We start from the raw sequence: 25,174 nt of genomic DNA on the forward strand, positions 1-25,174 counted from the left end.
AGATTCTATTACTATTTGTTATAATGGACAGATTGTCACATTTAATAAATAAGAGTGTTTTTTGATTAAGTATTTTAACATTTTTGTTTACTACAAGTTTCAAAAATGCAACTAAGATCTTGAACACCCCTGAACATTTAAAGCATTCATTTTGTACTTTACTTGAATTTTAGAAGTAAGTCTGCTACTTTGCAGAGATCAATTTTTCCACATCATATTTGTCTAGTTTAATGTTGCAAGGACTGAAGCTTATCCCAGAAGCATCAAACAAAAGGAACCACTACCCCAGGGAATGGGGTGTGTTAGTCCTTCGCTAGGCATATTAATTTACACTGTCCAAGTCAGAGTTGTCAACCTAGCACACCCCTCTTTTGGATGTGCAAGGAAAACTAAGTCTGACCAAGCCTTGGATTCAAAACCTTATCTTTACGTGTAAAGTAGGAATGCTATCCATTGTGCCGTGGGGGTACTACAGTAAAGTATAGCTTTTGTTGAAGTATTCTAATGAAAATGGCTTGGGCTGTTTAGTTCATTCATTAATTTCAAATTTACTTAAGATAGCAGAACATAGTGTTCGGTGTGTGTAGATGTGCTAAAGGTAACATTTAATTTTGCTTGTTTACTAGAGATGCTTTGATCAGGGTTTTTAATGACTTCTTACCGATCACTAATTTCATGTTACTGAATTGGCATATTCAGATTTTTTCCCCTCCCTCTATCCCCTTAAAAAAGGTTTTGTGCTAAGCTCCTATATAACCAGACGTGTAGAAGCCTTATGCTTTATTAAAATAGCAAAGTACATTTAAAATATAAACCACAGTTCAGTGACTGTAAAAATTCTAAAATAAATAAAATTACCTTAAAATACCTACTTTAACTACTAAAATAAGTATAGAAATATTTATCCAAATTTCATGTCCCATAGAAGAAAATGAAATGCTATTCATAATTAGAAGCTGTCATTGTTTAATTTCTGTTTAATGAACATATCAGAAACAAAGCTTAAAAACCTGACTTTTTTTAAATGGTCTAATAAAAAAAATATATTCTCATACATTGATTTAGTTAATTGATATTGGCAGATAGGCACTGCTGAAATATAAATAATAAGCCTGGGAAAGTTAACATATTATTTTTTGCAATTCATTTGGCCTGTTTAACAACTAAAAATTGTCACATGCAGTTCTGGCAATGAGGCAAATGACTCGGGCAGTGCTTTGGTCAGGGTGGCATTTTCATGTAACCTTTTTTTTTTTCTTTAATATTATGAAACAGTAATACAAAAAAGCAGTGTTTCTTGATTTATACATAGTGACATAGGTCAGTGGTGGGGAGGTTATCACTCAAAACCAAAGCAAGTCTCTGGTACCTCTTAACTCGCTGGTCTGCCTGGTAGCTTACAGTGCTTACTGCCCTAATATAATGGCAAAGTTCTACGAAATAGAAGAGTAATGATTATCCCTTCACATTATTCAATTTTGCAGTATCTTCGATAATTTATGCAATGAATGCAACATAGCCATCTAAGTAATGCACAGTGTCAGATTTTAAGTGCAATAGTGGTTATGGAGATCTTGTTTTAGTGTGTGAGGAGAAAATGTTTAGGAAGAGCACTGTTTTGTAACCGTTCTTCTGTGGTGGAATGTTTTTGTAACCCAAAAACATCCCAGGGCATGCTACGATTCTACTAACCACAAAAGCATTAAATCTCTTAGACGTGCTAAACTGTCTGAAGGGTGGGATAATAAAAAATGCAGCATGGAGATTGCCATTCGCAGACACAGCACTTTCAATCGGTGATGGTAATGAACAATTGAGGATAGCATTTGCAGAGTTTTAACGCTGGTTTTAATGTATGGCCATTTAAGAGATGCATATTGTTTCAATTAAATCAGTTTTTAGCAGTGCATTCAAAATCAAGTTTATTTTATTTTTATTTTTTTTGTGTACTTTGACACGTCTGTGCCTCATGCTATGCAAATTTGAGAATTAATACTTTGGCGTCATTTTCCTACTGCCTTCTTTTCAACTTGCCTTTTGGGAAGGCATTCAAATTCAGATTGTACTTGCTCAAGTAGCATTTTTGTTAAGTTCATATTTAAGGTCAATTTTTTTTAAGTTTAAGCTGTGCCTTTTATTTTTTTTTCTAATTCCTTTGTGTTGATTCTGAGCTTTGTGATTCAGTGTTTACTTCAGGATTCATGCATTCATTTTTTAATCACGTTTTAATGTTAGATGTGATTGAGATTTTTCTTAATTCCCAGCCCTAGTAAATATACATATAATGAATCATTTTATAATCGCTAATTGCACCACAGGTTTTTTTTTTTTTGGTCTGTTAAAATATACATTTACCATATTTATACAGTGTTCTCTCCCGCAATGTACCAGCTAGACATTCCTGATTCTTAAGGTGTAATTATAAATATGGATTACCATTTTAATTATGCAGTACTTGTTAACAAAACCTGCACTGGTACGAAACACAAACAGATAAGACAGTGCAGTCCTGCTGGGGCCACAATTGTATCAGATGTTCATAAGATACTTATCAAAAAGATATAAGGCTAGCATGCTAAACAAGATTACATGTAAGAGAAATGTTGCTGCTAAGCTAACTTGCCTATTGCTTATAAAGCAGTGATTTTCAATTAGAATAAGAAGAGATGAAGAATATGAAATGTGACCTGCTGTACTTGGCACAAACTCGTGCACCTTTCAGACTTCAGGCAAGCCGTGTCCATTTTAATTAAATGACAAAATAAGTTCTGAACTCATTAAAGTAGCTTTTGTTGCTGTTTGTCTGTTTGCGCAGGGCTACTCCTCCGATTCCTTTTTCTCAGTTTATTAACCCATTTTCTTTAAAGTTTAACATTCCTGTCTTCTCTCTCTGTGCTAGCCTCATGTAAAGGAGTGCTACAACTAAATTACTGTAAAATGTAGAAAAGCAGGAGCTGGGAAAAAAAACATTTTTTGTGATTTGTTTATTTAGCAATCATTGATTGAATCTTTTATAATGAGAAATGACGATTTTATCCGTGGCCGATCAATCACATCAGTAGTGTTTTTAGATATGACCACGTTACATCTATTGGAATTATACTCCATTAAAGAATATTAGTTGACTAGTGAACTGTAAAACTGGTTTAGATAATTAATGGACTCTGCAATTGAATTTGGTCCAGCTATTTTCATATCTTGGTTTTCAGTCAGTTTTATCATTTACCAGGTATCTTACACTTGTTAATTACATAGTTATATGTGATTTATGCTGTGAAATTACTTCATATGTGCAAAACTTTTTTATATTATTCATTTTTTTTTTAATTAGTCACTTATGAAGCTCTGATTATACAAGAGACAAAAAGAAATGTGTTCCTAAAGGAAAGCTGAAATGCATTATTATTAATTTATTTCTACAGCAGCAGTGTGATTAAATCATGGGGGTGAAGGTACAACGGCCACGCTGTTTTTTTGATATAGCCATCAACAATGTTCCAGGTATGGGCAACCTAATTAGTAACTCCTGAAAGCAAAGACTAATTATTCAGTACGTTGTATAAGTTGTATTTTAAACTTTTTTTTCTTTTTTTTTTGGAAATAGCTGGCAGAGTTGTGTTTGAATTGTTCTCAGAAGTATGTCCCAAAACATGTGAAAACTTTCGCTGCCTCTGTACAGGTATGAGTGTATTTCTACAGTTTTTTTCAAAGTATATGTATTTTTGTGATTATGATGCATCCTATCAGGTTATGCAGGTAAATGATAGTGCTGTGGTTAACGTGCCATTCTGTACTTGGAAATTTGCTCTATATTTTTGCCTTTACCATCAGTTGGTATTTACCCAAAGGTGACTTAGAAATTGGTATCTTCCAGTTGTTGTATGCTAATATTAATAAAAAGGCCAGCTCTTGTTAATTTTCTTTTCTTCATTTAAGAACTCTCCAGATTCTTTTTAAATGAAGAGAGTCTGTCTGCAATTCATAATGTGTCGAAGTGAGGGTATATAAAATGCCAGAACATAAGATATTTAGGTGGGGGGAAAAAAGCTGCAAATACTACATTGAGATATGCAAAAATAGGTAGAAATGCAATTACAGTAGACCAGATATGATCATGGAATCCTTTGTTCCTCTTACTGCAGTGAATAAAATATAATGAGAAGTATATGAATAAAAATGGGAACATGAATGGGGTATATAGATTCTTCCTTTATTAAAAACTGATAAATGAGGAATAATTTGTAGGGATGTTGCATTCATTTTTAATCGGTTAGGTTATACTTAAACATGAGTTTGTGAATGTAAGTTCTGTACATAGATATACTGTATTTGAAGACCGGTTTGATTTACACCACTGTATTTCACTATGTCAATTGTAACGCAGTTTAATGCAAAGTAGCTTCATCTAGAGGGAATCCAAAGTGTAACATTTGAAGTGAAATGAATAATATTTACAAAATGAACTTGGATTAGGGAAATAGTTTGTTGCCCTGTTTTGGGTGTCTATCTTTTAGTTTTCTGTATTTAGTGATCATAATGCATTCGTTTTTAATATTGTAATTTTACTTATTTTTAAGGTGAAAAAGGCTTGGGGAAAGGTACACAGAAGCCTTTACATTACAAAGGCTGCCTCTTTCATAGAGTTGTAAAGGATTTCATGATTCAGGGAGGAGACTTCAGTGAAGGTAAAATGTTGTTAATGAGTAAAATACATATGGGGAAAGTGTTTTTAAATTTTACCTTTATTAGAAATTTGTTACATTTTTAACAGGAAATGGCAGAGGAGGGGAATCAATTTATGGAGGCTTTTTTGAAGGTATGCAAGTCTGTATATTATTGCAAACTAGGCTGAACTGTGTTTACTAAATTGTATACAGCATAATATGGCAAGTATTATTCTGTTTTCTTAGACGAAAGCTTCTCTATAAAACACAACAAAGAGTATCTGCTATCTATGGCCAATCGAGGCAAGGACACAAATGGATCACAGTTTTTTATGTAAGTATATTATGAAGCATTTTTTATTAAAACTGTTTTCTGTTTTTATAGTTCATCAAATGTTGCCAACCACCTTTATGAAATAGTAATCTGTGTTCCATACTTCCATAGTTGCATTTACTAAGAACTGATTAAAAAGTTTGAAATACTTGTCTTTTTTTCCTTTTAGACCTTCTAACTGTGTTTTTCTCTAATTCCATGTTTAAACCACCTACCATGTTTGTGATGTAATAAATCTAAAAAGAACAACAAAACCTACACCTCACTTAGATGGGTGAGTATAAAGCTGTTAAGTTTACCTTTTTTCACTGGAAAATATGCAACACATGTAAGGATTTTTTTTCCTAATATATTTATATGTACAGTAGCTTAGAGCTATTGAATTAAACTAAACATTTGTGGAGTATGAGTAGCCCAAACAGTTTGTTTGAAATTTATGGTAATGTCCTTTATATGCTGCAGTCAGTTTTATTTAGACTGCAAGCAACCATTAACTATTATCATTCCTGGAGTACTAAGTAACAAATTATGCAGAAAAGTGACTTAAAAGAGCAATGCTAAAATGTATAAATGGTAGTTTGCATTAAATGTTTTCTTCTCGATTTCTAGATCTGTTCTAATTTGCAAATTTTGAGATGGAGTTGTTGCATCCTTTTTTATATAGAATTTACATATGTAATTGCAATATTTAATCTGCATGGAAAAAATTGTTGTGCTTTTTCAATATTATTACATCTGTATATTGTAAAACTCTATAAAGAACTACAGTTCTCTCTCTCATATTTGATTTATATAATATCTTTCATCCTATTTTATTGAAACAATTTTAAAAGTGTAATTTTCTGTTTATAATATTTCCTCTACTTTCCAAATTATTTTATCAACATTTTAGTGTGGATTGTGAAGGCCATTGTAAAATCAAAACATGATGTACGAACAGATCCATGAAACATGTATCTTTTTTTTCAATTGAAATCAAAAATCAGAATGGGCCTCAAGATTGATTGCACTTTTTGTTTAAAATAAAATATAAACTGTTTCTGTTGGTTGTATGTTGGAAAATCATATTTTAAAGACTTGTGTGATATGTATCTGTATGTTATGTTGGAAACATCATCTGAGTTAGTTTTTTTTCTTTCATTAAGAGTTCATGTGGTATTTGGTCAAGTGATATCTGGCCAGGAGGTGATCAGAGACATAGAAAACCAAAAAACAGATGCAAGCAGTCGACCATATGCAGAAGTAAAAGTCATAAACTGTGGTGAACTTCAGAAATGTAAAGGTAGGAATTCAGATCTGTTGTGCTTATGATTGTGTGAGGTTTTCTTTAAGCTGTGTTTTGCCTTGTATCGTGCAAGATACAATACTGAACACACAAATGTGTTTTATATAATTTTGATCCACTGTATTTAATGCTAAACATAAGCACATAAGTGAGTGCATAGCTTTGGTGTAGAAACAGAATGAAAAAGATCACTATTTTATAAAGGAATGATTTGACAGTTAAATCTTTATTCTTATATTCGAGCCTGCCATTAACGAATATCAGCACTTGACTGTATAGCGTTAAAGTGTGTTGGAACATTCAGACATCATACTACAGTTTTTGTCAGCAATTAGTACAGACTTCATATGACCACTGAATACAAAAATGCACACCTTTATGGTTCACTCAACAAGCATTGCTGAAATCATCATGTGTAGATGAGCATATTAACTATTGAATCTCGTGACACTGCTCCAAAATGGGTTTAATCCTACTATTTTAATGTGTTTAAATAGTCAAAAGAAGATTTCAGAATCATTTTATTTATTACTTAATAAAGAAAACTTTCACAGAAACAAAATCTTGTCTTTCGATCCAACTCCTTCAGCCCTGTTAATTTAATACAAACTTGTCAGGAATTTGGAGCATATCCTTACAGAATCAGATGGAAGGCAGGAGTGGTTCTGTATGGCCAAATATGTTGTAATGTCATTACTGAGCAGAAATCCCCTTTCTGTTAAAAAAAAAAAAAAGGCAACTATAATGTAAATCACATTTTTCTTGGTTTCTCTTCTGCTTTAATTTTAGTATTGCTTACTTTTAAAACTTTTTCAAATGCTCCATATTTGTTGGGTGTGTTCCATGAACAGTCCACTTCAAGTCTCCCCACAACATATGTTTGGGGCTGGAATTTGGAGAGAGACTGCAAAAATAAAAAAGTTTCTCCTTTTCAGTCAGTATTTTTAACGGTTTACTGAAATGTTTTGTGTCATTTCTATGATGGAATGCTTATTTTGAGCTTCAATTTAACTTGTGGACAGCATCTATCCCCTGTTGCAAGCTTATGACCAGTTCCCAGGCTAGTCATTTTAGGGTTGGAAGGAGAGTCCGTCGTTCATATACACTGGTTTCCCAGTTAATAGTAGTAATGCATGAAAGTTGCATCTCACTTGGTTATTCTGAAAGGTGTAAAAGGTTTATGACCATTGATTGCACAAATTTATTTGTCTTAATGAAAATGCGCAGGAGTTGTCAAGAGTCCTGTTTGCTTTGGTTTTGTATGTTAATTATTATTTGCCATAGTCTACTCCAAATCACAACGCCATAATACAACTATTTCTGTGGATGGAAATTTTAAAAACTGCAGCCAAATAAGTAGGATCAGAGCACTGCTGCTTTTTTCTCTGTTTGGTAAGCTGTACAAACACTACCTGTCCACTCCCCTTAGCTTTACAGCTGCTGTACCAAACAGTAGTTGATTCTGATAATAAGCCGAAAAAAACTGTATACTTTTTGTGTTGAATGGTGTGCAGTCTCCCTGTATATAAAATCCACTAAACGTTGCACAAACTGTTGTAATAGCTAACCTTGGAAAATAAACCACACTTGGTGTGCTCGAGTCTAGTCCAATTGCTTTGTATGATTTGGTTCCGACTATAAACATCACATAAGCCAACCAAATAAACTCTTGAGAGTAAATTGCATGCTTGACATTTTTGGATGCCAGATTCAAATTTGTTTACCTGCACAAATATATAAAACACAATCATTAATTGAATTCGTATTACCCCCTGTAATGTGACACACCTAAAGCAATTGGTGATGATTTAGAAATCCCATGAAAAGTTTACTCTAAGTTACTCAGTCACCTGTCTGTAGTCTAAGGATTTCAGTTGCTTTTAGTCTAAATGTATCTGTACCAGGACTGTTAAACCTGTGGTGTGTAGGAATGTGAAAAAATTATACTTGATTAATTATCCATCTTGCCCTTGGAAATACCAGTAATTAAATGGTAAGACTCCCACTTTATTTACCTTACCTTCCTTTATTGTAGGTAGTGTCCAGCCACCAAACCAGTATCGGAGTAACTGAAGCACACTTCTTTTTAAGAGATGAAATAATACCATTTATTGATAAATGCATGGATTATATAATATATATATATATATATATATATATATATATATATATATATATATATATATATATATATATATATATATATATATATATATATATATATATATTTTAAAAAAAAATATATGAGAGAATGTAGACAGACAAATGTATAACATAGAGGCTGGTTCTTTACAGCTTAGAATTCTAATTTATCCTGGTGCAGATAAATAGTTTTATGGTAAGTCTTTACAGTTGTCCAATGCGTGGAACTGTTGCTCCTTGTTAAAGTGCAGGATTTTTCTCGCATTGGAGTGCTCTTTGCTCTGTTGTACACAACTTCATAGCAGAAAGCATTAACTCTTTCTGGCACCAAAGTTTAGATACTGAAGTTCTTTTCATGAAGTAATGGCAGCTTCTTAGCCTTTGACTGGCACAGTGCTTTGCTTGGTAGACTGGATCTCAGCTTTCCAACTCACAAAGAGAAGAGAGAGTCTGTTTTCACCTTCCTTATAAGTTTCAGATGCAAGAGGTCATTTTGGAGAGGTGAGAGAGCAGTGTCCCTGGGAGTAAAGATTATTATAGTTTTGCCTTTTTATATTAGTCTTTATTTCTGTATTTCTGATCGTGTTACGTGCTGCTAGTTTTTGAAGGAATAAAAAAAAACAAACTCATGATTGGATTAAAGTCAGTTCCAGTTACAAAATCAGTGCCTTTTCATTGGGGCAGTATTATTTTTCTTAACTGTCATTTAAGTATAGCTCTTTGTTCTTGAGTGTCTATTTTACTCTTTCTAGCCTGAAAGTGTATTTGCAGAGAGGATTCTGTGAAGTTCAGGTTTGATTTAAACTTTTCTTATCCGATTAAGGACAAGCTGGTCCTGGTGCAAAGAGTTCAGCCACTTCATTTGGAATATAAGTTGGGGTTTAGTTGAGCTGTATGTCTGCATTCCTATTAAACCTACTGTCTAAACAGCTCAGGTGTGCCACTAAAGCTTAGCAGAATAGACAGTGCCAGCTTTGTCCCACAGGTAATTGTTACTGCCTAATGTACCCAATAAAGACAAAAGGACAGTAAAACGCAACTCTGTGAAAGCAATTAAAAAAACATATTCATGTCATTAAAACTTCCTTAGTCTAGTTAAATTATGAAGAAACTGAAATAGTATGGCATAGCTATAAATCTGCCTGGAGCAGGCTGTCTACAAACACTGAGCAATTTGTGCAAGAGTAAGTGTGAGGGAGGCCACCAAAAGACCTATGATAAATCTGAAGGAGTTACAAGCTCTGGTGATTTGAGGTTTTAGAGACTGTGCAGACAACTGCATAACTGTTGCCCTTATGATTCATCAGTCAAAGCTTTATGGGTAAGTAGCAAAGAGAGAGCCACATATAAGACTATGAAGTCTGCTGGATGAAGAGTCTGTGGTCTAATGAGACCACAATTGAGCATCCATGCTGTGGGAATGACCCCAGAAGGCATGTAAGGGTAGAGGGTAAAATGAGTGAGTGCAAAAAACATAAATCCCAAAGGAAAACCTAATGCAATCTGTAGGAAAGCTGCACCTTGAGAAGATTTGTTTTCCAGCAAAATTAGCCCAAGCATAAAGCCAGAGCCACAAATAAATTGATTAACATTAATGTATTGGAGTGTCAGATTCCAGATGTCAATCCACTTTGTTTTTTCTTTCTGAACTTAGACTTTCACTCTCAGTCCCCATACAACCTAACAGATGAGGAAAATAGAGACCTGTCTACACACACTCGAGACTGTAATTGCTGCCTAATATGCATCTACTAAAAACTGACTTGAGAAGGGTGAATACTCCTGCTCAGTTATTTTATTTGTTAACAATGAATCTGTTTACATTTGACATTTAAGGAATTGTTTTCTGTTGATCAATTTTTACAAAGACCATTTAAATACAGAGAGGTTTCAATGGTTTTTAGCAATACAATGTGAATATTTTTTTTATAGGCACTGTGTGTGTTTGTATGTACGTGTACTGTATATATGTAGGCATTTATGTGTATGTATGAATGTGTAGTTTTTGTCCCCAAACATTGCAGGAAAAACTTTTTTTTTTACTGTTGTCAGTATCATTACCATTGTGTATTGTTGAGGTTTAAGCATGGGCATCCAGATTGGCATAAAGAAAGTTACATGTGGCATTTTGCCGCCTTTGAACATCCTGTATGAGTTTTCTTACTGTTAATGTATGATCATTTTGATCAATATCAGCAATAGTGTGTAGGCCATTGCGATATTAAGTTTGTCCAATTTGCAGAGTGTTAGACCTGTCCTGATCTTCTTTTTTTAGAGTGTCGGTAGTCTCAGAGATCCAGATTTGATTCTCTATTGAGAAAAATACGTGTCAGGGACAACTCATTTTGAGTTTGTAGTGAGTAGTGGTGACATCCTCCATTACAAAGGCTTTACTCAATGGGTTTCTTCGTAAAATACCTGACCCAAATTCCTCTAGTCTGTGCACTTGGAAACTGCTGAGGTTTCATAGAGAGAACAAGTAAAACTGAACAGAATTCTTCACTCTGGGAGAAATAAAATTGCTTGTAATTGTTCGCCCACTGCAGCTGCTTGGCTTCATACCTTTTGAGAGATGCTTCTGTCTGCTACAATATCTTTCTATAATTTTGGCTATTGCATCAATATATGACATAATAAGTAGAGTTTACGTAGGCATTGGTGTCTAGGCATATACTGTGTGTTAAAATGCTATAGCTATATTTGGGCAGGGCATGTTTGCGTTTTGTGGTGCAGTGGTAGCGCTGCTGCCTCACAGTTAGACCTGGGTTCGCTTCCCGGGTCCTTCCTGCGTGAAGTTTGCACGTTTTCCCCATGTCTGCGTAGGTTTCCTCGCACAGTCCAAAGACACGCAGGTTAGGTGCATTGGCAATCCTAAATTGTCCCTAGTGTGTGTGTGTGTGTGTGTGCATGCATGCATGCGTGCCCTGTTGTGGACTAGCTCCCTGCCTGGGGTTGTTTCCTGCCTTGCGCTTTGTGTTGGCTGAGATTAGCTCCAGCAGACCCCCCGTGACCCTGTGGTTAGGATATAGCGGGTTGGATAATGGATGGATGGATGTTTGAGTTTCCAATTAGACAGTAATGTTAAATTGCTTCTTTATTAGTTTAGATGTGCAGCCTTATCCTTCATATACTGGTGCTGTTAAGCTAATTTGTTGAATTGGGACATTTGAGTACTGAAATTTGCATCGCTGTTGGCTCTTCATTATCTGCTCTTTTAACAGCAGTCCTGTCCACCTCACCATTAGGATGTGACACCTTATTTACTTCAAGTGCATATTCTACAGTTCATATTTTCACAAATACATATGACAGTTCTTTCAACCTTGCGTCAACTCCAACACTATTGTCATAATTGAACAACAGAGTGCATACAGCACTTATGCTAACCTATTATTCACTTTTGCCACTACAGTAGTTCATCGATGTCTTTGAATACCAATGTATAATCTGATACAAAAGGGTTTTTTCCCTTGCAACCGGTTATGTTTAATTTTTAACACATGCAGTGTGCACTCCCCACACACACACACAAAACTTATGTTTAGTGAGGTCTTTTTAGAAGACTTTCTGACTTTAGACAGTTTATCATAATTGGAAGCTTTCTCTCTGTCGGACCAGGTTAAAGGGAGAACATCTGCTCTTAACAGTTGAAAATCGCAGTCTCTACTTTGGGCTCCGCCTTCATGAGGGTTTGGATTGGTGTAGTGTAATTTCATGTACTCATGTTTTCTGTTAGTTTATGAAGACCTGAGTCTGGGAGCTACTTATTTCTAAGGGCTGCATTGTTACGTACTTGTTCCTACCAAGTAGCTTTTTTGTTGGCAATGGTTATGCGAACATGAAATGGAGTAGTGCATTTTGGGTTTTTCCCCACTCTATAATATTTTAGGAATTTAGCTTGTAGTTAGATACCTATTAGTAGTTTTGTGTCAATGTGTGACCTATTGAAATTTTCTTCATGTAGTTAAAAAAGATGAAAAGAAAAGGAAGAAGTCCTCCTCAAGTGACTCGGAAAGCTCCAGTAATTCAAGCTCGTCTTCAGAGTCATCATCTGAATCAGATAGTGAATCGGAAAAGGAGACTAAAAAGAAAAAGAAACACAAGAAAGAGTCAAAAAAGCGAAAAAAAGCAAAAAAAATAAAAAAGAAAGAGAAGAAAAGGTAAGTTTTTTGTGAACTGTATTTTGTCTGTCAAAGCAGGATATTTTGCATTTACTTTAGAATTTTGATGCAAAACATTTGGAATGGATACTTTCGTGGGGTTTCATTCACGTGCTCCGGTTGCCACCCGTAGTGCAAAGATATGCAGCTTAGGTAAATTGACGACACTGAATTTGTCATACTGTGTTTCTTGGGTGTGTGTGTGTGTGTATTTGAGTTTGTCCTGCAATGGGCTGGCATTCTGTTCAGGGTTTGTTCCTACCTTTCTCCCTAAGCTAGCTGGTGTAAGCTTCAGCTAGACTGCAAACCTATTCTGAATTAAGCAGATTTGAAGGAGGCATAACACATGACTTGGTAAGGTAAAAGCACTGAGAATGTTTTAATTAGTGATAAATATACTTATTTTTATTGGTTTCTTATTTTTACTTTTTCAGACCTGCTTCCCACTTGTCATTTTGATAAAACATTAATTCAAGATTTTAGTGTTATTCCAATACTATACCCTAATATTTTTTAGCCTTAAGTAATATTTAAGACCTGGGGCTTTCATGACTTCACTGGTATTTTACCACTGTTAATGTTAAATTTTGTATCGGTTGTTTTGCCCTGGTCCCTTACCTTTGTCCTGTTTCACATTTTATTTTGTATTTTTATTATTTTTCCCTGTTGTCTTAAATGTCTATTGTCCATCTTTGTTGTAGTGGGACCAGTTCTTGGAGTAAGTCCTATCAAATGTTGCAATACTGTGAGAAGACTATTAAAGTCTTCTTCTTGCTCGAGCTTTTTTCTGTGTTGTACTTGGTCCTTATTTCTTGTGAAACTTCCTTGGTAAATGGCATATGTCTCTTTGATGTCTGTCTGTTTAGAATTTCTGGATTATGGAATTATCTTCAGACTAGGATTTATTTTTGGATAGTTGTTTTGGCTTGATAAATGTAATCTTCCTTTTATGATACTTTTTTGTCCATTGTTGAGGGTTTATTAAGGGTGTATTTTTATTTTGTTCAGCTGCTAGCACAAGGAGAGCTATTTGAACATTTGACATTCCACATACAAAATGCAGTTCCATTTCCTGACATTCTTACTCCAATTTGTACCAAACAAATGTATTTTAGGCATACAGTAAATGACTTATCAGTAAAGTTCAATTAATTTCCTTTAAGCATAACAAGCCTTGTATAATGTGAAAGCATAAAAGAATAGAATGAAGATACACTAGAAGTTTGCAAGATGTTTGGACTGATATCACGCATATTGACTGAAATGTAGAAAATAAACTGTAAAGAAAAATGTGTGAAGTTTTTACATGAGTAAATATTGAACAATGCAAGGTAAACCATCTACATAATTATTGTCCTGAACATTGTGAATATTTTGCATTCTCTGTTTTTGTTGTCTATATATTAAATTGCATTAAATAACAGTAGTTTTTATGTTACTCCATGTTGTTCTACTATATCCAGGATCTTAGTTTTCTTAAATGACAGACATCAAGGCAGTATTCTAGTTCTTTACACTCCAAGCTCATGTGTATTTGAGATAGGGTATATATGTCAAGTGTATTTGGTACAGCACAGTTCTTACTTAGTTGTCTTCCAAGTTAATGATGGTAGCTTGATACCACCAATGAATACATTGAAAACCATGACAAGAAACCAATATCTTAAATGCATCACCATATAATGTAAGAAATACTCTTAATGTTGTTGGCAGTGGAAATTTTAACTGTCCATCAGATTACATGTTCCTTTACAAATCTCACACTTGGTAGTGTGTTGTCACTCTGCTTGTACTTCACTCTGTTTTTATGTGACTTTTCCACACTCCCAATGATTTCTAGCAGTTTTTCATTCTTGGATTTAATAAAATTTAATGACGCATGGATTTTTTCCCCCTTTTTTTTTCTTGTCACCTTTGTCTACAAACTACACTCCTCAAGGATCTGCACATCATGAATCACTAATGGTATTTGTGTCTTGGCAGATAGTTAGTTAGTTATTACAGAGTTCTCTCTTAATTGTTAATGCTTATTTACTAAGTTGCAGCCTTATTTTAGCATCTTCAGTTCTCCATTACTGCCTTGCTGTCACTTTGACCACTTCAAACCTTTGGCTTTTTTTTTTTTTTTTGGTGTTTTGAAATTAATAAACAAAAGACAGACATTTGGCTACTTGCATAACTTTTAGTATTTAGCAGTCCATGTATGCTTCTGTGTCTGTTGCAACCCAATGAATATGGATATGTGAAGGTTGTCAAGTTATCTATTTTACAATCAAAAAGTGAACAGCAAGCAGTAGCAGCTTTTTGTTTTCCCATTTGATCTTCAAACAGTTTCAGCAGGCAGAAAAAACATTAATAAATGCACAGTATCCTTTCAGAAAAGCTAGAACTCACAATGTGAAATTAATAAAGTGCAAACAGCTAGATACACTCTCAGTTCCTCCTACTTAAAGAAATGAGAACACCATTTGCTTTTAATGTTCTTAATTTAATAACTGGGTATTAGTTTAGGCATTGTACATCATTGAGATGACATAACGTAAATGTCTCCCAACTATTTTGTTAGTATAAACTACTGCTGAAAAATAAGTTCAGTCATGATGCAGTGAAACAGCTGCGTATACATTTAATGGCAAGGTGTAATTGGGCTCCAAACAGTCTCTGGAGATTTGAAATGACAGAATTACACTTTTATAGTGACAGAACAGATGCAGATCTTTGTGAGGTGTGTGTTTTTTTAAATTAGTTTAGTTTAATGATGGCAGAAGCAAAAAAAAGTATAACCTTGTCACTGCCTAATCTATGATAAAAGCCGACCACAATTGATATAAGATCCCTAGACAAGTTTTTTCTTTCTACTTGTGTAATTCTCTTCAAACTAATTTGAAACATAAATTTACTTCTGAGATGTAGCTCAGTCCTTGTGCTGCAAATTGACTGCTGTGGTTTTAGAACACCAGATTATCTTTGAACGTGTCACAAATTGCTGGCACCATGATGAGCAAGGATTACTGGTGAAATGTGAACCTTACTTTTAAAGAAATGAGTCCTGCAAGACCTAAAGGAAATTAGATACCTGTGAATAACTCATCTGTGTAGCAGACCCCATTAGTCATGTTTACTCCTGACTTAACTTGCTTATTCAGTATTGTGCATGGGTTATGATTTTAAGTGCTTTATAGTACAAGAAAAGTATGTGTTTGATGGCACAGGGTTGGGGGGTGGGTGTTGAAACATGAAAGCTGAAATATAACTTTGGTATACAAAATATGTTAACTGTAAGTGTATTCTTACACTGCAGTCACATTTTAATATATGTCCGCTAAATACTACCATTTTTTTAATCTAGTTTTCTTCATGCTCTTTATCAGCTAATTACAGCAGGTTCAAAATAGCTACTGGAGTCGTAACTCTACCAGACCATAATCATTGCTTATTGTGCATAAGCCTAAAATCAATTGAGCTCTCTTCATCCCATCTTTTGAACTATATCAAAATCTGATCTACATCTCAGAATTATTGTGAATATTGATCATTTAAGAATATCCACATTTTCTATTCTTTATCTTTCATGTAAATGGAAGTTTGGGGTCAAATATTCGCTATCAAGCTTCGAAGATTCTATGATTCTCAATGCATTAAAATTTTATTTTGGCACTGTGTTTGTGTCTGTAAAGAATTGAAATTGAATTTTGCATCGTAATATTACAAGTTTTGCATTGTTTTCAGCTCCTGATTGGCTACATCAAAGCTACAGAAATGTTAGAAAAAGAACACTTTCCCAAACTCCAAGATTTATGTACAACAATAACTTCTGATAAAATTTGACTCATCTTCAGACAAGTTGCATTACGTATGTCTTGTTACAAGATCCAAACCTTTTTTTTTTTTGCTCCACTTTGGTTCAGTACTTTTCTCCACCACCTTCAAAAAATAACTTATCTAGAAATAACTTCATAGAAGTTCCATCCGGATCTTACTTTTTTTTTTTTTTATTTAAATATTGGTGTAGGAATTTTCAAACAGTAATCCACGGTCTGGCTAAAATATGGGTTGTCATGCCTTCCAACAGGACAAAGATCCAAAACATATATCCAAATCAACACAAAAATAATTTGCCAGTCTCCAGACTTAAACACAATTTAAAAACCAGTGGGGTGAGCTGAAGAGGAGAGAGGACCTAGGACCCAGGGTTATCTGGAGATATAATAGTAATGGTCTTTGACTCCCTGTTCCATATTCTCTAGCCTTTTCATGATGTTATAGGGAAAGAGTGAGTGCTCTGGGAGGTTGTTCAAAATATGCAATGCAGTGATGTCAATAATTGTGACACGCGTGGTTTTGTTAATTTCTTTGTGAGGAATTCTCAGAATAAATTTTCTTTATTTAAAGGTTGGATTTCTCAGTTGTGTTTCAGTGTGAGATTAAGATAATTCACCATAATTTTTTGTTTGGTTTATTTTATATAACCTTTTTCCTACTCGTATTCACCGGGGTACCAATTAATTGTGGAGGGGACTGTAATTTTATGCAAGACCATTTCAGTGATTTGACCAACTCCTGACAGGGATGAACTTAAAAATGCAAACAATCTGTTTAGAATTTGTTAATGGAGCATTTAACTATTTTTCTAATCCTTTTGAATCTGATTCAACCTAAGTCATGAGTAGTGAATGTGTTGTTTTTGCCGTCTTTGTCTCAATCACAAGCACATTCATTCAGAGAATCTTTTACCTCATGCTTGCTCCTACATTGTTATTTTGTAATGCAGCAGACAGAACACAAAAACAACTGCAAATGTCCAAGTGAGAAGTCTCAAGTACATTCCTCACAGTCCCATCTGGAGTGTTTCACAGCACAGTACATTGAAATTCAGTACAGACACAGCTTTGCTTTTGAACCTCTTGATTTTATTTTGCCTTTTTTGCAAGTGTTTTTGTTTGCTTGTTGGTTTATTGAGAATCCTTTTTTTAAAAACTTTGTAGCTCACCAGAGGCGAGTGATAATGAAAAAAATCAAACACAGCCCGTCTCCAGTGTCCGTCCCGAGGAGATCCCACCTATTCCAGAAAATCGTTTCCTTATGAGGAGAAGCCCACAAATAAAAGAGGAAAAGGCTCCAGAAAAAGAAAAGGAAAGAGAAAGAGAGAGAGAAAGGTAATGTTATACCACCATTGTTGGTTTTTCTATTTATACCCTTTCAAGAAAAAGTTTGCCTACCTCTTATTTGTTTGAACAAAGGCATCATTTTCTCTTCTTGTTTAAAATATGTGTTGATGTCTTAGTTGATAAGGTTGTTTGCATGTAAGAGATTCCGTGACAGTTTCACTTGTACTTATTGGATCAGCATCTTCATCATTATTGGAAATGCATGACTCTTCCCCAATAATCTTTTTCTTTTTTTATTTTATATATATATTATAATTTTATATATTTTTTTTTAAGTACTGGCACAGTCAGGAAAATGTTATATCAAAAATTAGGTCTAGCCTAAGTAATACATTATTGGTGATAGATGATGATTCTAGCTGTGTGTATAAGCTCCTAGATACTGCAAACTCAATCGTACCTTGATGACCAATAATGTTTCTGCCATATCTGGCTTTGTTCTGACTGAATGTAGCCAGCTGTGTGTGCAGTTTTACATGCTTCCAGCTCCATTACTCCACACAAAAATAAAATACAGGTAGTCCCCAAGTTACAGACATCCGACCTACGACTTGCAAACGGGGCCGCAGCTGCGACACATGCACCTCAATAACTGCCATTCCATCATCTTCAGCCTGGGGACGCTGCCATCAGTGGCTGGATGGAGGCTGGAGGGGGGCAATTTCACTGCTCGTGCAGTGTAGTTTCCCTCCGGCAGCTCCCGGCGGCAAGTGGTGACCCGTGGTCCATAGTCACTGGAGCCACAGCTATCACTTATGTGCAGGGCGGAGGATTGATGGGGTGGTTCGCTGCCCGTCCACCATGCCGCCGCAGTTACTGCTCCTGACTGGATGGAGCAGAGGGGAGCGTTTCACTGCCTGCCCACCACACACAGCTGCCCTGTTCGTTCTCGGTGGGCGGCTGGTAATGCTGCAAGCGGTGACACAGTTGTGGCTGAAGGGAGGCAATTGAGGGGCGGCGGAGGGTAGCATTGTAGTTTGCCTCGGGTGGCTGCCTGTTGAATGGGGGCGGTGGTGGGTGATTCACTACCCGCCTTTGGCCGCACCGTGTTCGTTCTTGGTGGGTGGATGCTTCAGGCAGTATACTGTAGTGGAGGTGACTGTGTAGTGGGCGGGTAGTGAACCGCCCCTCGCCGCCCCATTCTTCCTCAATAGCAAGCCTGCTTGTACTGTTACGCACATAGCAGGAAGTTGCCTCTTGTCAGTATGTCAGACATGTTGATGATGGGTGCCTTCCTGCTGTTATAGCTTGTACAGTGCTGTGCAGAAGAGCTCATCTTAAACTTTTGTCAACACTCTTCAAGAATGTCTGTGAAACACAAATCTGATGCAAGTGCTGGTGATACAGTGAAGAAGAGAAAAACCATCACCATTGTAAATAAAGTAGAAATAATAAAAAGGTCAAAGAGAGGTGAAACGCCATCATTCGTTGGCAGATCACTTGGTTACAGTCGGTCAACAACAGCATTTATTAAAATAATGTACCTGTTCCGACTTAACATACAAATTCAACTTAAGTACAAACCTACAGTCCCTATCTCTTACATAATCTGGGGACTGCCTGTACTTCAAACAAAAGCAAAATACTTTTTAAAAAACAACAAAAAAAGCAATGTGGTAACATTGCACACACATCCCATGTTTTGTTGAATTGTCTTAAAGTATTCTCAAAAATCTTCAAAGGTGATAAATTTACTGTATGGCCATACCTGCACATAATTGTATTGTGGTTCTTTCAGTCTCTCATCATTTTTCCTAAAGTCTTACAGATCGTATGAGCTGATGAGTGCATGCATCCTACAGGAAATTGTTCAATTTTCACCATGTTTACAGGGTTAAAATGTTGTAAAGTACTGGATATAGCATATAAAAATGTTGCCTCATAATGTAGTCAGTGTTATCTCTACAGTAATATACAGCAGTGATATACTGTTGCTGCAACTACGTTACTGTTTATATTCCTGAACAACAATATTATTTAATTTTTATAGAAGCCTCTCAGTTATACTTGGATAACGGTTAACTGTTGCCTACAGTTTCCCAAATCTCCTTTAAACTACTCGAACACTGCGCAACTCTCTATCTTCCCCTGCCTTTTCCCAAGTACCCCCAACCTAGACTATGGTATGACTATGGCAATATAGTAATCCCTCGGTATATCGCGCTTCGACTTTTGCGGCTTCAGTCTATCGCAGATTTTAAATGTAAGCACATCTAAATATATATTACGGATTTTTCACTGGTTCGCGGCTTTCTGTGGACAATGGGTCTTTTAATTTATGGCACATGCTTCCTCAGTTTGTTTGCCCAGTTGATTTCATACAAGGGGCGCTATTGGCGGATGGCCGAGAAGCTACCCAATCGGAGCATGTATTACGTATTAACTAAAACTCCTCCATGATATACGATGTGCTTCCCGCGCAGTGCTTGATTGTTTGCTTTTCTAGGTCTCTCTCACTCTCTCTGCCTGACGGAGGGGATGTGAGCAGAGCGGCTGTTTGCCTAGAAGATCCGGACGCTCCTCTACAAAATGCCGCTTTATCGTGGTGCTTCTGTATACTTAAAAGCACGTATTGATTTTTTGATTGTTCGCTTTTCTTAGCGAGCACTCTCTCTGACATTTTCTGCTCCTGACGGCGCTCCTTTGAAGAGAAGATATGTTTGCATTCTTTTAATTGTGGGAAAGAACTGTCATCTCAGTCTTGTCATTGAGCACAGTTTAAACTTTTGACTAAAGGGTGTTATTTCATGTCTAGAGGGCTCTAATAATGTTAACAATGTGGGAGGGCTTAAAATATATAAAAATAACCATACAAACATATGGTTTCTACTTCGCGGATTTTCACCTATCGCGGGGGGTCTGGAACGCCCCCGCGATTGAGGAGGGATTACTTTAGTAAATGATAGAATTGCCCATAAGCAATTATTCTTGGGGGTTGTGTAAAATGGAAATATAAGTAATAAAACTTGATTGAAACCATTCACTATATCTGTCTAGCGTCTTAACAATTGTTTATAGTTTCTTATACATCTTTACCACTACCAGATGTTTAACCAATCCGTCTCTGTCAATGCCCCAGCTCATTGTGTCTAAGCATCTTGTCAGATACTACCTCTGGATGTATAGATAAAACATTTTATGTAGGTTGCCTGATACTGTTACTGTTTAGATAAAAACTGTTAAATGCATTGAAGGTCATACATATTTAGAAATAACATTGTTAATAGATCTGTTAAATGAAAGTAAACTTTTTAGAAGTTATAATAATATTGAATTTAATAATTATTTTAATGACATTTCTAAATTCTGTACTGTAAATGTTGTTTTAGAATGTTATTACACACTTAAACTCTGCTCTTTATAAGAGCATCATTTGCATAATACAGTGTAACTGAAAATGCTTATCATAATTTTGTTCTTTTATAGCAATTTTTCCAACTCCCAACAAACCTCATATCCTAGGAGGCTTCTAGTCACACGATCTGGAAGAAAAATCAAAGGAAGAGGCCCCAGAGTAAGATTTAAATATTAGCTTTACTAGTTTATATTTTTCAATCTAACAAAAGTTTAAATATAATGGCAGAAAGTGTTGCTGTGTAAAAAATATTTTTACCTTAAATTTAATATGTGCAGAAACGTGAATTCTCAAACTTGAATCACATTTTAATTTTTCACTTTTGTGGTAGGATTTATTTTTTTTATGCTTTCATTAGTTTTAAGAAAACTAGATAGAGCCTTAATGATTCGCACTTCTGAGGGCTGACTGTGTTCTGTGCGTTTTCATCACTAGTTGGCATTTTTAGGTGCATGGTTCTTGTGGTAGTCTTTGAGGGCATAATATAGTTGCAGCAGGGTGTTCTACCTACATGGGAGTCTGCATTTACCATTTCTTGTATCTAACTGTATGAAGTTAAAAAAAAAAAAAACATTACATATGTACTTATTATAGAGACTGTGGTGTGCTGTATCTTCTGAAATATTGCTCATATATAAAAATAACACAAACACACACACAGTGCATCTGGAAAGTATTCACAGCGCATCACTTTTTCCACATTTTGTTATGTTACAGCCTTATTCCAAAATGGATTAAATTCATTTTTTTCCTCAGAATTCTACACACAACACCCTATAATGACAACGTGAAAAAAGTTTACTTGAAGATTTTGTAGATTTTTTAAAAATAAAGTCAGCAAAAAAAGAAGCATCCCTTTTTCAGGACTGTGTATTTCAACAATAATGTTTTAAAAATCCAAATAACTTTACAGATCTTCATTGTAAAGGGTTTAAACAATGTTTTCCATGCATGTTCAATTAACCATAATCAATTAATTAACATGCACCTGTGGAATGGTCGTTAAGACCTTAACAGCTTACAGAAAGTAGGCATTTAAGGTCACAGTTCTAAAAACGCAGGACACTAAAGAGACTTGTCTACCGACTGTGGAAAAACACCCAAAGAAAGATACCCAGGGTCTCTGCTCATCTGCGTGAACGTGCATTAGGCATGCTGCAGGGAGGCATGAGGACTGCTGATGTGGCTAGGGCAATAAATTGCCATGTCCGCACTGTGAGACGCCTAAGACCGCGCTACAGGGAGACAGGAAGGACAGCTGATCATCCTTGCAGTGGAAGAGCCTGGATCTCAATCCCATTGAGCACGTCTGAGACCTGTTGGATCGCAGGGTGAGGGCTAGGGCCATTCCCCCCAGAAATGTCCAGGAACTTGCAGGTGCCTTGGTGGAAGAGTGGGGTAACATCTCACAGCAAGAACTGACAAATCTGGTCCAGTCCATGAGGAGGAGATGCACTGCAGTACTTCAAGCAGCTGGTGGCCACACCAGATACTGACTGGTACTTTTGATTTTGAGCCTCCCTTCATTCAGGGACACATTGTGAAACATTTTTAGTTTATGTCTTATGGTGTTGACTCTTTTAGTGTTCATACAAATATTTACACATTAAGTTTACTGAAAGTAAAAACAGTTGAAAGTCAGAGGACGTTTCTTTTTTTGCTGAGTATATATATATATATGTATATGTATGTGTGTGTGTGTGTGTGTGTATATATAATTTTTTTTTATATATATATTTTTTTTTTTTTAAAGAGGGATGTAAATTTCTCATTTTCAATGCATTTTTAGCGCTACCGTACACCGTCAAGGTCCAGGTCAAGATCAAGGGATCGTTTTCGACGGAGTGAAACTCCACCCCATTGGAGACAAGAGATGCAACGAGCTCAAAGGATGAGGGCACCAAGCGGCGAACGGTGGATAAAAGGAGACAAGTAAGAGAGCATGCTTCTGTGTTTTTGTTTGAGAAGTAGCACTTAATACTACCGATAAAAAATAAAGACCTGAAAATTAGTTGGATTATTATCACAGCAGTTTAAGTCAAGCACCTCCATTTGAATCTCGGGAAGCAGCAGCAGTAGAAGCATGTGTTTGCTCCCAAGATATTTCCTAGACACCAATTTTTTTCTGTTTCATTTCGTAACCCACTTACCCAAGGTAGGTAGAAGAGGAATACTGGGGCCTATCCATACAATCCCAATATAGGATGCTATTCCGTCACAGAGTGATATATCTCTCTCTCTCTCTGTGTGTGTCTCTCTCTCTCTCTCTCTCTCTGCCTCCGTAACAGCACCAGTTTCACCTAACTTGCATGTGTTTGGGCTAAATACAGGAAACCAGAGCACTGTGAGGAAACTTGTGCGGACATTGGGAAAACATGCATTCCTCAAATGGGAACCACAAAGGACGTGAACCCTGATCTCCCTGTTGAGAGGCAGTGCTGCCGCTACTGTGCTCCCTGCATTTCAAACATTGTAGATTTAATTTATCTGACCATGTTATCAAATATTCAGTGGACCAGAGCAGAAATTCCTTGTTATCAAAAATATTTTTGGTCTTTTATTATGAGCAAAGGCATAGAAGTGAGACCAAGGCAGTGACTTAGCAATCGATCCCTTATCAGCATCCAAATGTTTAACTGGCAGCTGATTAATAGGAAAAGGATTATATCAAAATAGTAAATGCATATGAAGTTGAAGAGTAGACATATCAGGTATTTATTCTAAATCTTGGAAAACTAGCAAACTTAAAAATATGTTCCTTTAGTAACACCAACTCTCTTCTATTTAATATGTTGACAGGGAAGAAAACTGCTAGTTTCAGTCAGACTGGGACAGAATGTGTTATACACCTGCTCCAATAAAACACTAGTGATTTTAAGTATGATTTAATTTACAGTGGTGTGAAAAACTATTTGCCCCTTCCTGATTTCTTATTCTTTCAGTTACTTTTTCACACAGGGCCATGTGAGTTTGGATTTTTTTTTTCTCCCTAAATAATAAAAACCATCATTTAAAAACTGCATTTTGTGTTTACTTGTGTTATATTTGACTAATGGTTAAATGTGTTTGATGATCAGAAACATTTTGTGTGACAAACATGCAAAAGAATAAGAAATCAGGAAGGGGGTAAATAGTTTTTCACACTACTGTATTTTGGAGCCACCATTTAGTTTGAAGTGCAGTTCAGTGTGGATTGGAGGACCGAGAATTGCAGCATGCTGATCTGTTAGTACATATTGAATACTAGGTATTTGCTTAATATTGTAACTTGTGGAGAGAACCACATGACATTTTGTCTAGGGTGAGTAGTGAACAAATCCACTTTTCAACATTTTGCAAAGACAAATCAAGGAAAAGCCTAAAATACCATGCAGCTTTGTGTGAATTGAATCGAAAAATTTGTTAAAACTAGTGCTAGTATGTTCCATTTTCTTGAAATAGTAACAGGAGCCAGAAAAAATTTAAACTTAACCGTGACTAAAAACAATACTTGGAAAATATTTTTTAGATAGAATTGCTCAAAAACTAAATCCTCTTATAGTGTACATTAAGGTAGAGATTTTAATAAGACTTCAGTTTTCAAAGGAATAATATAAGTATGAATAAAATCTACTGTAGTGTTTTCAAGAAGTTGTGTGTGTACAGTATGTATATGTACTGTATGTGTGTGTTTATGTATATATATATAATAAAAAAAAATTAACATGGATGCTTATTCTACTCAAGTACAGAGCCATCCCTTGAATGCAAGTTAATGTAAATAAATCAGATCAAATATAAAACTAGTTTACTCATTGCAAAGTCTTTAGTCAACATGCATTAAATGCATTCAGTTTGACATTACACATGTTACACTCTTCTCTGTATTCTTACCTTTCTCAAATTCACAACAAATATCCAATAATACCTCTATTGTCAAAGTCCTAATTGGGGATCTGAAAATATATATAGTTTGCTTTATGTAATTATTGTAATATTCATCCATTTGTCCTGGTGATGGTCAGGTAGGCAATTTGATGAGATGGCTGCACTAAACCACTCCTCTCCATTGTCAGTTTAAAGCTAA

At 35.5% G+C, this 25,174-nt stretch overlaps 1 protein-coding gene across 5 annotated transcripts in view; it reads left to right on the forward strand.

Moving 5' to 3' along the window:
- Positions 1–25,174, forward strand: part of ppig (peptidylprolyl isomerase G (cyclophilin G)) — a 44,560-nt gene that overhangs the window by 14,825 nt on the left and 4,561 nt on the right. For 2 of the 5 annotated variants that reach the window (XM_039757579.1, XM_039757578.1), the window contains 11 exons: positions 3,423–3,501; positions 3,605–3,679; positions 4,578–4,685; positions 4,772–4,816; positions 4,911–4,998; positions 5,243–5,272; positions 6,144–6,280; positions 12,390–12,585; positions 17,571–17,741; positions 21,180–21,267; positions 22,898–23,040. In XM_039757579.1, the coding sequence (XP_039613513.1) occupies positions 3,441–3,501; positions 3,605–3,679; positions 4,578–4,685; positions 4,772–4,816; positions 4,911–4,998; positions 5,243–5,272; positions 6,144–6,280; positions 12,390–12,585; positions 17,571–17,741; positions 21,180–21,267; positions 22,898–23,040 (1,142 nt within the window). In that variant the 5' untranslated portion in view covers positions 3,423–3,440. Of the gene's footprint in view, positions 1–3,422; positions 3,502–3,604; positions 3,680–4,577; positions 4,686–4,771; positions 4,817–4,910; positions 4,999–5,242; positions 5,273–6,143; positions 6,281–12,389; positions 12,586–17,570; positions 17,742–21,179; positions 21,268–22,897; positions 23,041–25,174 lie in introns of those variants that run through there. The other 3 variants (XM_039757580.1, XM_039757581.1, XM_039757582.1) reach the window with 2 other exon arrangements.

This window comes from Polypterus senegalus, chromosome 6 (assembly GCF_016835505.1).
Source record: "Polypterus senegalus isolate Bchr_013 chromosome 6, ASM1683550v1, whole genome shotgun sequence".
Lineage (NCBI taxonomy): Eukaryota > Metazoa > Chordata > Cladistia > Polypteriformes > Polypteridae > Polypterus > Polypterus senegalus.